Source organism: Vipera ursinii (assembly GCF_947247035.1).
Source record: "Vipera ursinii genome assembly, chromosome: 7".
Taxonomy (NCBI): domain Eukaryota; kingdom Metazoa; phylum Chordata; class Lepidosauria; order Squamata; family Viperidae; genus Vipera; species Vipera ursinii.
Window position 1 is genome coordinate 67,688,568 of NC_139521.1, and position 15,008 is coordinate 67,703,575.

General features: G+C 43.0%; 1 protein-coding gene across 1 annotated transcript in view; it reads left to right on the forward strand.

Moving 5' to 3' along the window:
- HPSE (heparanase) overlaps positions 1–12,098 on the forward strand; it is a 29,994-nt gene extending 17,896 nt beyond the window's left edge. The window contains exons 7-12 of the mRNA XM_083367032.1: positions 3,764–3,857; positions 4,658–4,764; positions 5,951–6,065; positions 7,750–7,868; positions 9,158–9,304; positions 10,819–12,098. Of these exons, the coding sequence (XP_083223158.1) occupies positions 3,764–3,857; positions 4,658–4,764; positions 5,951–6,065; positions 7,750–7,868; positions 9,158–9,304; positions 10,819–10,978 (742 nt within the window). The 3' untranslated portion in view covers positions 10,979–12,098. The remainder of the gene's footprint in view (positions 1–3,763; positions 3,858–4,657; positions 4,765–5,950; positions 6,066–7,749; positions 7,869–9,157; positions 9,305–10,818) is intronic.
- The last annotated feature ends 2,910 nt before the right edge of the window (positions 12,099–15,008 follow it).

The window sequence follows — 15,008 nt, forward strand, 5'->3', positions numbered from 1 at the left end:
CTCTCCCTCTATTTCCCTCCCTCTTCCTTTCTCCTTGTCTCTCTCTCCCTTTCTTTCTTTCTTTCTCTCCCTCTCTTTCCCTCTCCCTTTCTCTCTCCCTCTATTTCTCTCCCTTTCTTTTTCCTTCTCTCTCCCTCCCTTTCTCCTTCTCTCTCTCTCCCTCTTTCTCTCTATTTCTCTCTCTCCCTCCCTCTCCCATTGTCCTTTCCTTCTTTCATTCCTTCCTTTCTTCCTTCCCTCCCTCTTTGTCCTTCCCTCTCCACGTTAGAGCAGTACCTGCGAAGGCGGCCCTGCGGCCCGGCTTTCTCTTGCAGAAAGCAAGCTAAAACGGAGCAAGGGAGATTGCCAGGAACGCGAATCGGCTGATCTCGCGCTCCTGCAATCTCCCTCACTCGGTTTCAGCTTCCCTTGCTACAAGAGAAAGCAGGCTGAAACGAGGCAGATTGCAGCAGCGCCAGATCAGCCGATTTGCATTCCTGGCAATCTCTCTCACTCCATTTCAGCCTGCTTTCTCTTGTAGCAAGGGATCGCGCAAGAGCAGCTCCGGCTGAACAACTCAGAGCTCTCCAAGTGGCTGAGCGCTGCTTGGCATCGCCTCGATGCCGCCCAAGCAGCGCTCAGCTGCTTGGAGAGCTCTGAGTTGTGCAGCCGGAGCTGCTCTTGCGCGATCTGCCGCCGCTGCGCGCACAACCAGACATGATGGCGTTCCATGGGCCACCTGCTTCACCTCTGGCTGGGCTGTCCAGGGCGGCGGCGAGAACAGCCCACCGCTCAGCCGCTGGCGGGTGCCTCCAGGGTGTAGAAGCCCGCAAACATCTTCCCGGACTACAAATAGCAGCTGGGGCAGAAGAGCCGGGGCAGCTGGGAGCCTGGCAGACACTCCTCCACTTGCCTGCCGGGGCCGTCAGCACCTCCTGGATGGACGCCCGCCTGCGCCGGCTAGGCCAACACACTCCACGATACCGCCGGCTGGGCGGGGCTGGCCCTGGGCAGTGGCTGCATGATGGGGGCTGCGGCGGCGCCCTGCAGCAGCCTGGTCTACAGCAAGCCAAGCCCCCTGCCTTCCCCACCATGCCAAGGAAGCTGGACACCCGCTGGGGGACTTCCTGGACATTGTGGCTATTTATGGGCTGCAGGACTGCGAGGTGTCTGACACAGACACCCCGGGCTGCCTCCCTGAGCTCCCTCCCCAGCCCCTGGGGTTCAGCTGCGCTGCCCATTTGGTCCCTCTCTAGCAACAATGCCAGCTGCAGCTCCGTGTCTGGGTTTCATCACACAAGAAAGGCACAGCCGGGAAAGGCCAATGTTGATATGGTTCGGAGACACACGCTAACTACCCCCCAGGTCCAGCACCGGGTAGGCCACCAGCTGGCTGACAGGTGAGCATAAGGAAGTGCACATGCACTCTGCAAAACCCACCTCCCACTCCTTGCTCTTTCTTATTTACCCAGTTGAGATGGTGCAAAGTTCCTGACAACTAGCCTTCGCTGCAGACAACTTCTTTGTGCAAAGTTTGCTGGCCAGGTTTTTTGGCGGGCTCAGCAGCAATTGGCTTTCAAAATCCAATAGAGCTCCCTCTATTGGATTTTGAAAGCCAATAGGAATTGCTACACAGCTTGTTGAAAAGTTTTTTTCCCCCCCCCAAAAATGGTACCGGAACGCCGTTCTGAGCGTTCTATGAGAAAAAAAGCCCTGGTATTTAGGCTTATATATCTCCCCGTAGCACTTTATAGCATTCTCTGGGCAGTTTACAACATTGAAGCATTATTTGCATATTGCCCCAACAATCTGGGTCCTCGGAAGAATGGAAGGCTGAGTCAATGTTGAGCCTGTCAGGATTGAACTCCAAGCTGTGAGCAGTTTGCCTGCAATACAGCACTTAACCACTGTGCCACCAGAACTCCTGGTGGCGCAGTGATTTAGATTTATACTGTTTCTCAACCTTGGCAGTTTTAAGATATGTTACTTCAACTCTCAGAATTCCCCAGCCAGCACAGGGAAAAAGTGACTAGGGTTGAGAAAACCTAGGTTAGAACATGCATCATGTATTTCATGAATGAGGAAGCTATAATGCTATGGGGACTAGATGACAACTTGCACCTGCCGCATTTCCATTCATAGCTTCAAAAAATGCTACGTATATTTCCATACCTTTGTGGAACTTCTTTTCAGAACACCCATGGCCCACTGCTTCTGTCTACTATTCAAAGAAAGGCTCTAGCATGATTTCTTGTTTCTGCACTTGTTTCTTTAAAAAATATTTATTATTAATTTTTAAAAACCCAAAATGAGTTGGAACAGGCAGATAAACTCAAAAGACAGCTACATATTCATCTGCCCACGCAAGCAGATTGAGCAGAGTTAATCTCTTCCAAGTCCTATCTTTATAATTTTGTATGCTGGCTTGGGGCTTCTGGGAATTGAAGTCCACATATCGTAAAGTTGCTAAAATTGAGAAACGCTGCTCTCAAAAAACAATTCAAACCTGAACAGACTCAGATTACTGCTCTATTATTTATAAAATGATTGGTTAGATCCAGGGCTTTTTTTCTCATAGAACGCTCAGAACGGAGTTCTGGCACCTTTTTTGGATAGAACCTTGTAGGTTAGGCAAGTCAGGTTGTATGACATGTGTGAGTTCCGGCACCTTTTTCTATTACAAAAAAGCACTAGTTAGATCTATATCTAGTGGTAGGATTCAGATACCTGAATAACCGGTTCTCTGGATGCCGCTTACAGAAATCCAGGGGAGACTTGCAAGGCCCAGAACGGACTTCCGGAAGTGGCATCCACACACTTCCGGTGAACCGTTCTGGGCGTGGGAGCCCTCCCCCGGGCCGCCAAGGCCCAGAACGGACTTCTGGAAGCAGCATCCATGCACTTCCGGCTGTCCATTCTGGGCCTGGCAAAAAAAGGCTAGAGCTTCAGCCGGTTCACCGAAGTCAACAAAAAAATAGCTACCAGTTCTGCTGAACAGGTGGAAAATGGCTGAATCCCACCACTGTCTTTATCGCACCTCTTCTCCAGGAGTTTAAGGTGATGTGCTTTAATATTCTCTCCTCCAGTTTTTCTTCACTATAATCTGAAGTAGATTGAAAGTTGTCTGGCTCAAATCAGCCAATGAATTTTTGTAGATGAGAATAGAGTTGACCTTGGTCTTGCTCTATCATCTCCACCACTGCAGTACACTATGAACTAGCATATCTTCATGGTGGCGCAGTGGTTAGAATGCAGTATCGCAGGCAAACTCTCCCCACAGCCTGTAGTTCAATCTTGACAGGGCTCAATTTTGGCTCAGGCTTCCATCCTTCTGAGGTAAAATGAGGACCCAGTTTGTTGGGGCCAATATGCTGACTCTGTAAACCATTTAGAGTGCTGTAAAGCACTCTGGGGCAGTATATAAATCTAAGTGCTAGTGCTAGTGCTATGCTGGGTGGGATTATGAAAATTGTACTCCCGAACATCTCAAACAGGGGTGTCAAACTTCCAGCCCGCGGGCCAGATGCATCATGCTGAAACTGTGCCCACCCCATTGCCGGCAATGGGAAAAAAGTTGTGATACGTCGCAACACATCATGTGACATTGCAAGTTTGACACCCCCAATCTAGAAGAATGGAGATTTAGGGAAATCTGCTTTGAGATTCTTACATTTCATTGCTTTCTCAAAACTCTAGCCTACACTAGATATATCTGTATGTCTCCTGGAGATAGTATACTTGAGTATAAATTAAGATGTGGACACTAGTTCTTGATTTGTTGCAGTTACTATATTAATGGACGAATTGCCACGAGACAGGATTTCCTGAATCCAGATATACTGGATAGCTTCAAGACCAATGCAGAGGAAGTGCTTGAGGTAAGCAGCATCTACACAAGTGTTGGGAGCAGATTGTAAAGTGATGTGTAGAATATATCCCAATCAGACAAACATTTTATGGAGGAATAGACCAGGAAGTAGGTTTATCCTGATGCCTTCTGGATATACAGGATTCCTCGACTTAAAACTATTTGTTTAGTGACCATTCAGTTACAATGCCGCTGAAAAAAGTGACTTATGACCGTTTTTCATACTTATGACCTTTGCAGCATCCCCATGGTCAGGTGATCAAAATTCAGATGCTTGCCTACTGGCATGTTTTTATGATGGTTGCAGTTTCCCAAGATCATGTGATCACAAAAGTCATAAGGAAGCCATATTTACTTAACAACCATATTACTAATTTAACAACTGCAATGATTCACTTAATAACTATGGCAAGAAAGGTTACAAAATAGGACAAAATTCATTTAACAACTGTCTTGCTTAGAACAGACATGTCAAACTCACGATGTCACATGACGTCACGCAATATATCGGAGCTTTTTCGCCACTGCCGGCAATGGGTTGGGCGTGGTTTCTTCATGATGCGTCTGGTCCGTGGGCCGGCAGTTTGACACCCCTGTTCTAGAAGGTAAAAGGTTGAGAAAGACTACAGTGCACAATACATACATGATACATGAGTGCATAGATGCAACCAGTTCACAATATATGAAATAATTATAGGGGTATCAATAAATTCTGTGTACTCCACCTGCTTTGTCTAATAAAAAAACAAAAACTTAGCTCATTCTTTCTTTTCTACATCTGTGCATTTTTTTTTTCAAAATATCCTTTAGATTGTGAGTAGAACAGTACCACACAAGAGTGTGTGGCTGGGAGAAACAAGTTCAGCTTTTGGAGGTGGAACGCCTAATTTGTCTAATGCGTATATTGCTGGTTTTATGTAAGTATTACACTGCTGGCTTAAAAGAACCAACTCTTGTGGCATAACAGAATCCCACCCAGACATATTGTTGGCCATTATAGTAGCAAGTCTTCATTGACCAGACAGAAAAATGTTATGATCTCTGAGGAACATCAACATCTAATCATCTGGTAGTATAGAGGACATGTATACTTACCATGATGACATGTGATCAAGTAGAGTAGAATAGAATAGAGCTGGAAGGGACGTTGGAAGTCTTCTAATCCAAAGTCTAGTATAAAGAGGGCATTTTTCTACGTCTGTAAAATGCCCCCCCCCCTCAAAAAAACAGCCTATTTCTATTAATCTGATGTCTTGGTGTACGATTACACACACAGTCTTTCAAGTTACACAGGACGTTGCTTCTCATTGCCATATATTTAAAGAGTTCTGTGAAACTCCATGCAGTTAGGAAGAATGGGTTTGCTGATCACTCTGCAGACACAATAAAGGTCAAATTAAGAGTCAATTCCTTGAAGAATGCAGAGTTGCCATGTTGTTCTGCTTCTCTCAACAGCTACCAGATCTGGGCTGGAAAAAATGCATAGCCACTAAAGGGCAGGGAATAAAACTTTCTGCCTCTGTTTGCTGCCATCCATGGATTGTTCAGAGTTTTGCAGCCCACACATAACTTATGTCTCTCAGATAGCATTACAATATGATCAGTTACACCACTGTGATTAAACAATATCCAGAATAAACTCTTAATTCAAGAGTTTCAAGAATACTTAATTCTGGTTCAAGAATACCAGCTTAACTATATTGTTCTACTTTTTGGGAAGCTGTTTCCCTAAAACTTTTCCCTGCTGTAGCTAGAACAGTCCCATATCCCTTTATCTGTTAAAATTCTTTGAATGAAAGGTTCGCTCTCTCTTTTTGTTATTGTTGTTATGGGTCATCACACAGTCAGCCAGATGTTTAGACTGGACTTGGCATATTTTATCCACCTATCGAGTCCTTCCCAAGGACCTGGAATAGATGTTGAGGTTTTCTGAAGTATCATCGCAAGATTTAAGCTATTCCAAGTAAAGCTGCCTTTTGCTCTTGACTGATGGTGGGTTGGTCAATGCCAATGGTGTTCAGGTAGTGCTTCAGTTGTTTGGGGATTGCATCTAAGGCACCTGTTGATACTACCTTTGATTCCTTATTATTATTATCTTGGCAGGTGGCTGGACAAACTTGGACTATCAGCCCAACTGGGCGTTGATTTAGTGATGAGACAGGTTTTGTATGGAGCAGGAAACTACCAACTGGTGGATGCCAACTTTGAACCTTTGCCAGTATGTATACTATTGTATTAGTAGTTGGACATTAGTAGTCTGTTTGTTAAAATAGTCCCATATACTTTATTTTGTAGATATTCAATCTTTCAATTCACGTCCTTTGACCTTGGGATCTTTATATGCAATGTGTGTGTTCAGCCATGAAGCCATTTCTGCTCCCCTTCAGATGGATTCAAATGTCTTTGAATTTAAGTTGTACTTGCTGGCTTAACCAAATACCACCTGAATCTCTTCATAACACAATGCTCCTATTTCAAAGGAATGACTGCAGAAACAGGCCTCATCTAACAAAGAAGTAGTGATCCATGATTTAACAGAATCAATCTAGATATGGTGGTGGCTCATTGGTTAGAATGTAGTACTGCAGACTACTTCTGATGACTGCCAGCAGTTGACAGTTCAATTCTCACTGACTCAGGGTTGACTCAGTCTTCCATCCTTTCGAGTTTGGTAAAATTAAGACCCAGATTTTTGGGAGCAATATGGTGACTCTGTAAACTGCTTAGAGAGGGCTGTAAACCACTGTGAAGCGGTATATAAGTCTAAGTGCTATTGCTATAGCTGAAACAGTCTAGATAACTCAATTTATACAATACATTGATCTATGCTCTTGAAACAGCAGTACTACACTGTAGCCTATTATATGGTAGAAACCCACTTGGTATGTTTGCAAAAGTCAGACTACGTAGTGCTAAACAAATACAATGAGATGGGGAAGGCAGAAAGTGAGGGCTGAGATGAGTGGGGAAAAATTTTCTGCAGAACAGTTGACGTGCCAGGGAGATCTACTAACTCAACAGTAGATCACCTGCGTTACAGGCAAGTCTAGATTCAATCCAAACATCTTCTGTTAGGGTTTGGAGAGATTCTTTCCTGAAACCATAGTGAACTGTTGTAGCATTCCCCAATGTGGAATTCCAGAATTCCAGGCCTGGATGGATGAAGTTCCATCTAGAATGCAAATCTAGAAAGCCTGAAGTTGAGGAAGATGTGCATAGACAATCCTGAAACAAACTGAATATTTACAACAGTTACTACTAAATCTCATATGATTGTATGGAAATACAGGTCTAGGGGAAAAAAACCAACATACTGACTTGTGGTGTGACAGGCACTAGCCAGTAAGTATTTATGCCATTCTCCAAAACAAGTAGAAAATCGGAATAACTTTTTCCTTTTCAGTGGTTGAGCATTTACAGCAAGGGTCCCCAACCTTGGCAACTTTTAAGACCTGTGGACTTCAACTCCCAGAATTCCCCAGCCAGCATGGCTGGCTGGGGAATTCTGAGAGTTGAAGTCCACAGGTCTTAAAGTTGCCACGGTTGGGGACCCCTGATTTGCAAGGTTGGTGTGATTTTTCCAGGGTTAGACTTTTCTTGCCAGAAATTGTCTGATCAGCTAAAAGCCGGGACAATGTGCTATGTTGTGGAAAGCTTCTGGAGAGCTTCTGTGAATAGCAGGAACTCTCTCGTACACATGGTGATCCTCTTTATCTGGAGTTGGATGTGAGATAATGAATCTGGTGTCTGAACTATCCTCTTTTATATCTTTGTATCTTCAATAGCTCTTAGGTTACTCTCTTAAGACAATAGTTCATCAAATAAGGTCTCACCTTTCTTTAACGTGTTCTTTTATGAGAGGTCATGATTCAACACTACTTTTTTTTTTAAACACCTTGTAGGACTATTGGCTATCCCTGTTGTACAAGAAACTGGTAGGCCCCACAGTTCTGCATGTTGCCATAACAGGATTAGATCCAAAGAAACTTCGTGTGTATCTTCACTGCACAAATACGCAACAGTAAGCATTCAGTGCGGCAGCTAATCCGCTTTGAAGTGGCCCGGGACTGCGGTTTTACCCAAGGTGGATATGTTCAGGGATAGCAGCCACAGTCTCTATGGCCTAGCCTAGGGGTAGGCAACCTTGGCTCTTTTATGACTCGTGGACTTCAACATGGCTGGCTGAGGAATTCTGGGAGTTGAAGTCCACGAGTCATAAAAAGAGCCACAGTTGCCTACCCCTGGCCTAGCCTGCTGTTCCCACTAAGGACAGCACCACCCGAGGCCCTGGAACATGCACGAATCAGAAGTGGGTAAAGGGGATCCAGAAGGAAAGTGCCCCACTGAAGAACGAAAAGGAAAACTCTGACTGTGTAGATGCTTATCGGAGGCCTAGCCGTTTTGTTCCGTTCTGCACAAAGAAATGGTCAGTGATGAAATGCCAATTGCTTTGTGTGGGTGCATAAAAGCAGACTTCACACTGTTTTCCTCCTCAGCTCCGATGAATGAAGGTTGAGCAGTTCTGCTCACTGGGCAGAGATTGGCCAGATCCTAACCCTGTTGCTTCCCAGTGTCACATTTTCACTCCGTCCACCGGTGGACTTTCGTTTAGGGGTGTGGGTGGAAGATTGCTTTGCAAGGCAGGGAATCCCTTCTGAATATACCATTGAATTTCACGGGTGTCCTTGCTGAAAGTCAGGGATGCGATGTCCTGAAACATTAAAAGCCAGAAGTGTGACAATTGTTGCGTAACTGCTAACCCAGAAAATCCTAGTCATCCCTACCCACTTTGCATCTTTGCTTTGCCCACTCTGGACCCTTATCTTTTCCCCAAAGTAGTATGCCTACCATCACCAAAAGGACACCCATCCCTGATATAGGAGATTTATTGATTGATTGTATCCCAGCAAAAAGTACTAATGTAAGAAAAGGATCAGGCCGGGTGTTTCACACTATGCCTGCCAGGTTCCAATGAATGAGTGCCAAATTATGCCCTTTCTTTACATTTCAAATTCTGGCTGCTTACTTTGCTGCACAGAATTCCCTGGAAGCCACTGGGAACGACACCAATTTTACTATGGGTATACTAAGGGAATATCCAGTCCCTGGGGTAAATACAGACTCTGTGGAAAATCCCCATTCAACCCATTAATGACTGGGAATTCTGCAGAATGCATGCTGGCTGGGGGAATTTGGGGAATTGTAGTCCAAAGATCTTAAAAGATTGCTAAGGTTGAGAAACACCGCTATATTGCAACTTGCTTCCACCATATGGCTACTATTAACAACCTCTTGGTTTTGTCATTCCAGCCCGAAGTACAGAGAAGGTGACATCACTTTATTTGCCTTAAATCTCTACAACAGCCCCAAGCGCCTTTACATACCGACTTACTTTTCCAAGAAGCAAATAGACGAGTATCTTTTACTACCTTACGGAGAGGATGATTTACTTTCCCGGTGAGTAGTTCATCTTTCCACCTCATTCTAAACAGTGGGTTTGGGGGGAAATACATTGAGTTAAAAAAAAATCTAAAAAAGTTTACAGTCCTCCATGAAGTTTATGAAAATACGTAACACTGCAGGTCTGTATATAAGTCAAAGGAATACAAAGGGATTTATTCCTAGCAAGTTGTATATACAGGTAGTCCTCGACTTATAACTGTTCATTTAGTGAGCATTTGAAGTTCCAACAGCACAGAAAAAAGCGACTTATGACTGCTTTTCACACTTACGACCGTTGCAGCATCCCCATGGTCACATGATCACATTTCAGGCACTTGGCAATGGGAATGTATTTATGACAGTTACAATATCCTGGGGGCATGTAATCACCATTTGTAGCCTTCCCAACTGACATCCGACAAGTAAAGTCAATGGGAAAAGCCAGATTCACTTAACAACTGTATAATTTACTTAACAACTGTAGCAAAAAAGGTTGTAAAATGAGGCAAAACATACTGAAAATTTTGGGCTTAATTCTTGTCGTAAGTCAAGGACTATCTTACAGTGTTTTTCTGAAAGAAAGATTAGTTTATTGCCTAAACAGTTTAAAATGAGCTAGCTTTGTTTCATTAAGCAATCAGTAAATTTTTTTTCCTATTTTTCCTTTTGACATTGTTCATCTTAAATTTAGCTGTTTTTTTTTCTTTTTATGTTAATGACAAGCCCCTAATAGTACAAAATAATTCAGAAAGAAGGACTCACAACAAATTTTATTAATTAGGTTCACTGTCAAGAAGATTAGAATATTGGAAACTGAATAAACCCAAATGCTAACACTTATTATTGAGACAGGCTATCTGTGAATAGCGTGAATCTTGTTTTCCTTACAATGAGAAAATGGAGGTGAACCATCCTTTTTTCAAACAAGATACTGAAGTATCACCTTACTAGTAGTTAATGAAATTTAGACATGCTTCTATTTCTTTCCCAGCCCTACAGATCTCTTTTGTAGCAAACACAGTGGAATTGTAGATTTTCTGACTGAAAGTCCCAGACCAATTTACTCAAACGTGACAACTTTTAAGATGGGTGGACTTCAACTTCCAGAATTCCACAGCCAACATGCCGGTTGTGAAATTCTTGGAGTTGAAGTCCACACATCTTAAAGTTGCCAAGACTGAGAATCACTGGTCTAGACTCTAGACCAGGGGTAGGCAACCTTGGCTCTTTTATGCTGGCTCAGGAATTCTGGGAGTTGAAGTCCTTGAGTCATAAAAGAGCCAAGGTTGCCTACCCTTGCTCTAGACCCGGGGTAGGCAACCTCGGCTCCTTTATGACTCAAGGACTTCAACTCCCAGAATCCCTGAGTCAGTGTAGCTGACTCAGGAGTTCTGGGAGTTGAAGTCCACGAGTCACAAAAGAGCCGAGGTTGCCTACCCCTGCTCTAGACTAACCAAAATTGCTTCCACGGCTTACAGTTTTTTTGGAGTTTAAATGTGAATTTATAATACGACTCTTTCTTCTTGCAGGTCTGTTCAGCTGAATGGCTTTCTCCTAAAAATGCCCAATGATGAAACGCTACCAATTTTGCAAGAAAATCCTCTTATTCCTGGGGACAGCCTTGACCTCCCAGCTTACTCATATGGATTTTATGTAATAAGAAATGCCAAAGTATTGGCTTGCATTTAGTAAGTTAATACCCATTTTGTAAACCTGGAAGACAAAGGTTTTATTGAGATTGACTACTTCAGCCCAGAGAAAGATGAAATGTTTTAATAACATTTGTATTTTTCCCCAGACATGTGTTCATTTTTCCCCTTTGTACAAAGCTTTTTAATTTTAAAAAAAATCCATTCAAAAATTCATAAACATTTTGTAAAAATGAAGTCTATATTTTCTTGTGGGCAATTTCCCCTGCTTTTTTCTTTAAAGTCAAGGGACTGCATCACCACATTTGGAAAACTCTTGCACGTCTTCTAATTTGCAAATGATAAATTAGCTTGGTTTGTATTTGCCCTCATCTTTAATTCAGGTAAAATAAAATTTGTCACACACTCCCTCCAAATATTTTTAGTGGCAGAAAGCTAGAAGGAATAAAAGGCAAATCGCTGGCTTCATGTCTACTGCCATTCAAGCTTTTTTTTTAATCCTAAAAAAGGGTACAAAGCACTTTATTTCCTCGGATGCTATCTGAGGAACGAAGACTCTGGTATCAAACAAGGAAAATGTATGGCAAAGGTGTAGATTATGGAACTGCTGGGAATGAATAATATAACAGGCCAGTCAATGTTTAGGAAAATCAAGACTACCAGAAAGTATATATATATATATATATCTGTGATCAAGCTGTTTTCAAATTTGACAATCAGATTCTAATCTCAGGTCCTCAGATTAAAGGCAAGGAAACCAAGAAGAGTAATTTCTCAGGGTGGATTCTTTTAGCCATGGGTGCTTTTCATTTATTTTGAATACAAAGACCTTCAAGTATGGTACATTTCATTTGTTACCATGCTAGCTGTGCAAACCAGACATTGCCTTCTTGATCAGAATATGGGGTCTTGCACTCCAACGGTTCTGGATTCAGTCTCTGGCCTCTCTGTGTAATGCTAAGAAAATGCTTGTTTTTTTACAACTCTAGACACTTCTAGCAGCTTATTGGGGCAGACCGTGCTGAGCACGATGGATCAGAGGGCCGATCTGGCCCTCTCAAGTGTTTCTAGACGTTTGTATAAAAATATATTTATTTTCATTTGATGTGTGCTATTATTTGGATTATTTGTACATTTTTCAATAAAGTTTTTTATATTGATACATGTGCCTTTCTTAGTTGTTTACTCTGCTGTGCAAAGAAACAAAGGTAAAAAGTAGATGGGGGGAAAAAGAGACCAGGAATAACAACAACAACAACAACTTCTGTTAAGCTCCTCGATGAACAATGTCTGGTAAAAATATAAAATATACTTTTTATTTGAGAAATAACACTGATTGCCATGTGTTGCCAAATTGACATTTTGCTCTTTGATAATAAGCATTATCTGGACCATATTCCAAGAATATCTACTGTACAAATCCTTCGAACATTGGCCCAACGATGCCGCGTTAAACCTTCCTGAACAGCATATCGTCATGATCAGTGGTGGGATTCAAATATGTGAACAACCGGTTCTCTGTGTGGATGCCGCTTCTGAAAGTCCATTCTGGGCCTGGGCAACAAAAAATTAGCTATCAGTTCTGCCAAAGTGGTGCGAACCAGCTGAATCCCACCACTGGTCATGATGCAGCCTTCCTCTCCCCACAAAGTTAAAATATATAAAATCATGTATTCAATTTTGATATCAAACTTCATCTGTTTTGTTGTATCCTCATTCACAGCTGAAGCATCTCACATTATTTATAGAGTAAGACAAAGGCAAAGCTAGGAAGCTGAACAGCCTATGGTGAACTAGGCTTAAGAACAATTTTCTTAGCACTAATTCACTATGAAACTTAACAGAAAGGGGACGGCAATATGTTTAAACATTTAACACTTCACCATTGGTTTCATAACTAATTCATAATAAATAATCACAAGAAATTGTCAGTAAGGGTTTTTTATATTTTACTTTATTATTGCGGTAGAAGACTCAACAACTGTCAACAAAGAGCCTTGGTGGAGCAGTGGGCTAATGCCTCCTTAAGTAACACCAGCTGCCTGCAATTAGTGCAGGTTCGCATCCCACCAGGCTCAAGGTTGACTCAGCCTTCCATCCTTCCCAGGTAGGTAAAATGAGGACCCAGATTGTTGGGGGGAATAAGCTGACTTTGTAATAATGCCGCTTGGGGTGTGTGAAAGCCCTAATAAGCAGGCATATACATAGAATGAAGGCTACTGCTAAGTTTGTAAAGCCACCCTGAGTCTTCGGAGAAGGGCGGGATATAAATGGAATTAAAATAAAAAATAAAAAACATCCATTGCAATAAAAAAACAAAATAAATACATAACTTGACCAGCGTCCTAAAGCAAAGGGATTTTGCAAAAGCCTAGTGCAATGTTTCTCAACCCTGGCACCTTTAAGATGAACAGACATCAACTCCCAGAGTTCCCCAGCCATCCACCCATCTTAAATCCTTGTTTGTATAAACAGGCATAGAATCAAAAATCACGTGAAGTATTAATACCACTTTAGTAAAGGTAAAGTTTCCCCCGCACATGCGTGCTAGTCGTTTCCAACTCTAGGGGCCGGTGCTCATCTCTGTTTCAAAGCCGAAGAGCCAGCGCTTGTCTGAGGACGTCTCTGTGGTCATGTGGCCGGCATGACTAGACGCCAAAGACGCACGAAACGCTGTTACCTTCCCACGGTAGTGGTCCCTATTTTTCTACTTGCATTTTTATGTACTTTCGAACTGCTAGGTTGGCAGAAGCTGGGACGAGTAACAGGCACTCGCTCTGTTATGCAGCACTCGGGATTCAACCTGGCAAACTGCCAACCTTCTAATCGACAAGCTCAGCGTCCTAACCCACTGAGCCACTTTATAAATCCTTAATCCTTGGTGGAGCAGTGGGCTAATGCCCCCTTAAGTAACACCAGCTGCCTGCAATTAGTGCAGGTTCGCATCCCACCAGGCTCAAGGTTGACTCAGCCTTCCATCCTTCCCAGGTAGGTAAAATGAGGACCCAGATTGTTGGGGGGAATAAGCTGACTTTGTAATAATGCCGCTTGGGGTGTGTGAAAGCCCTAATAAGCAGGCATATACATAGAATGAAGGCTACTGCTAAGTTTGTAAAGCCGCCCTGAGTCTTCGGAGAAGGGCGGGATATAAATGGAATTAAAATAAAAAATAAAAAACATCCATTGCAATAAAAAAACAAAATAAATACATAACTTGACCAGCGTCCTAAAGCAAAGGGATTTTGCAAAAGCCTAGTGCAATGTTTCTCAACCCTGGCACCTTTAAGATGAACAGACATCAACTCCCAGAGTTCCCCAGCCATCCACCCATCTTAAATCCTTGTTTGTATAAACAGGCATAGAATCAAAAATCACGTGAAGTATTAATACCACTTTAGTAAAGGTAAAGTTTCCCCCGCACATGCGTGCTAGTCGTTTCCAACTCTAGGGGCCGGTGCTCATCTCTGTTTCAAAGCCGAAGAGCCAGCGCTTGTCTGAGGACGTCTCTGTGGTCATGTGGCCGGCATGACTAGACGCCAAAGACGCACGAAACGCTGTTACCTTCCCACGGTAGTGGTCCCTATTTTTCTACTTGCATTTTTATGTACTTTCGAACTGCTAGGTTGGCAGAAGCTGGGACGAGTAACAGGCACTCGCTCTGTTATGCAGCACTCGGGATTCAACCTGGCAAACTGCCAACCTTCTAATCGACAAGCTCAGCGTCCTAACCCACTGAGCCACTTTATAAATCCTTAATCCTTGGTGGAGCAGTGGGCTAATGCCCCCTTAAGTAACACCAGCTGCCTGCAATTAGTGCAGGTTCGCATCACACCAGGCTCAAGGTTGACTCAGCCTTCCATCCTTCCGAGGTAGGTAAAATGAGGACCCAGATTGTTGGGGGCAATTAAGGTGACTTTGTAATAATGCCGCTTGGGGTGTGTGTGAAAGCCCTAATAAGCAGGCATATACATACTGTAGAATGAAGGCTACTGCTAAGCTTGTAAGCCGCCCTGAGTCTTTGGAGAAGGGCGGGATATAAATGGAATTAAAATAAAAAATAAAATAAATAA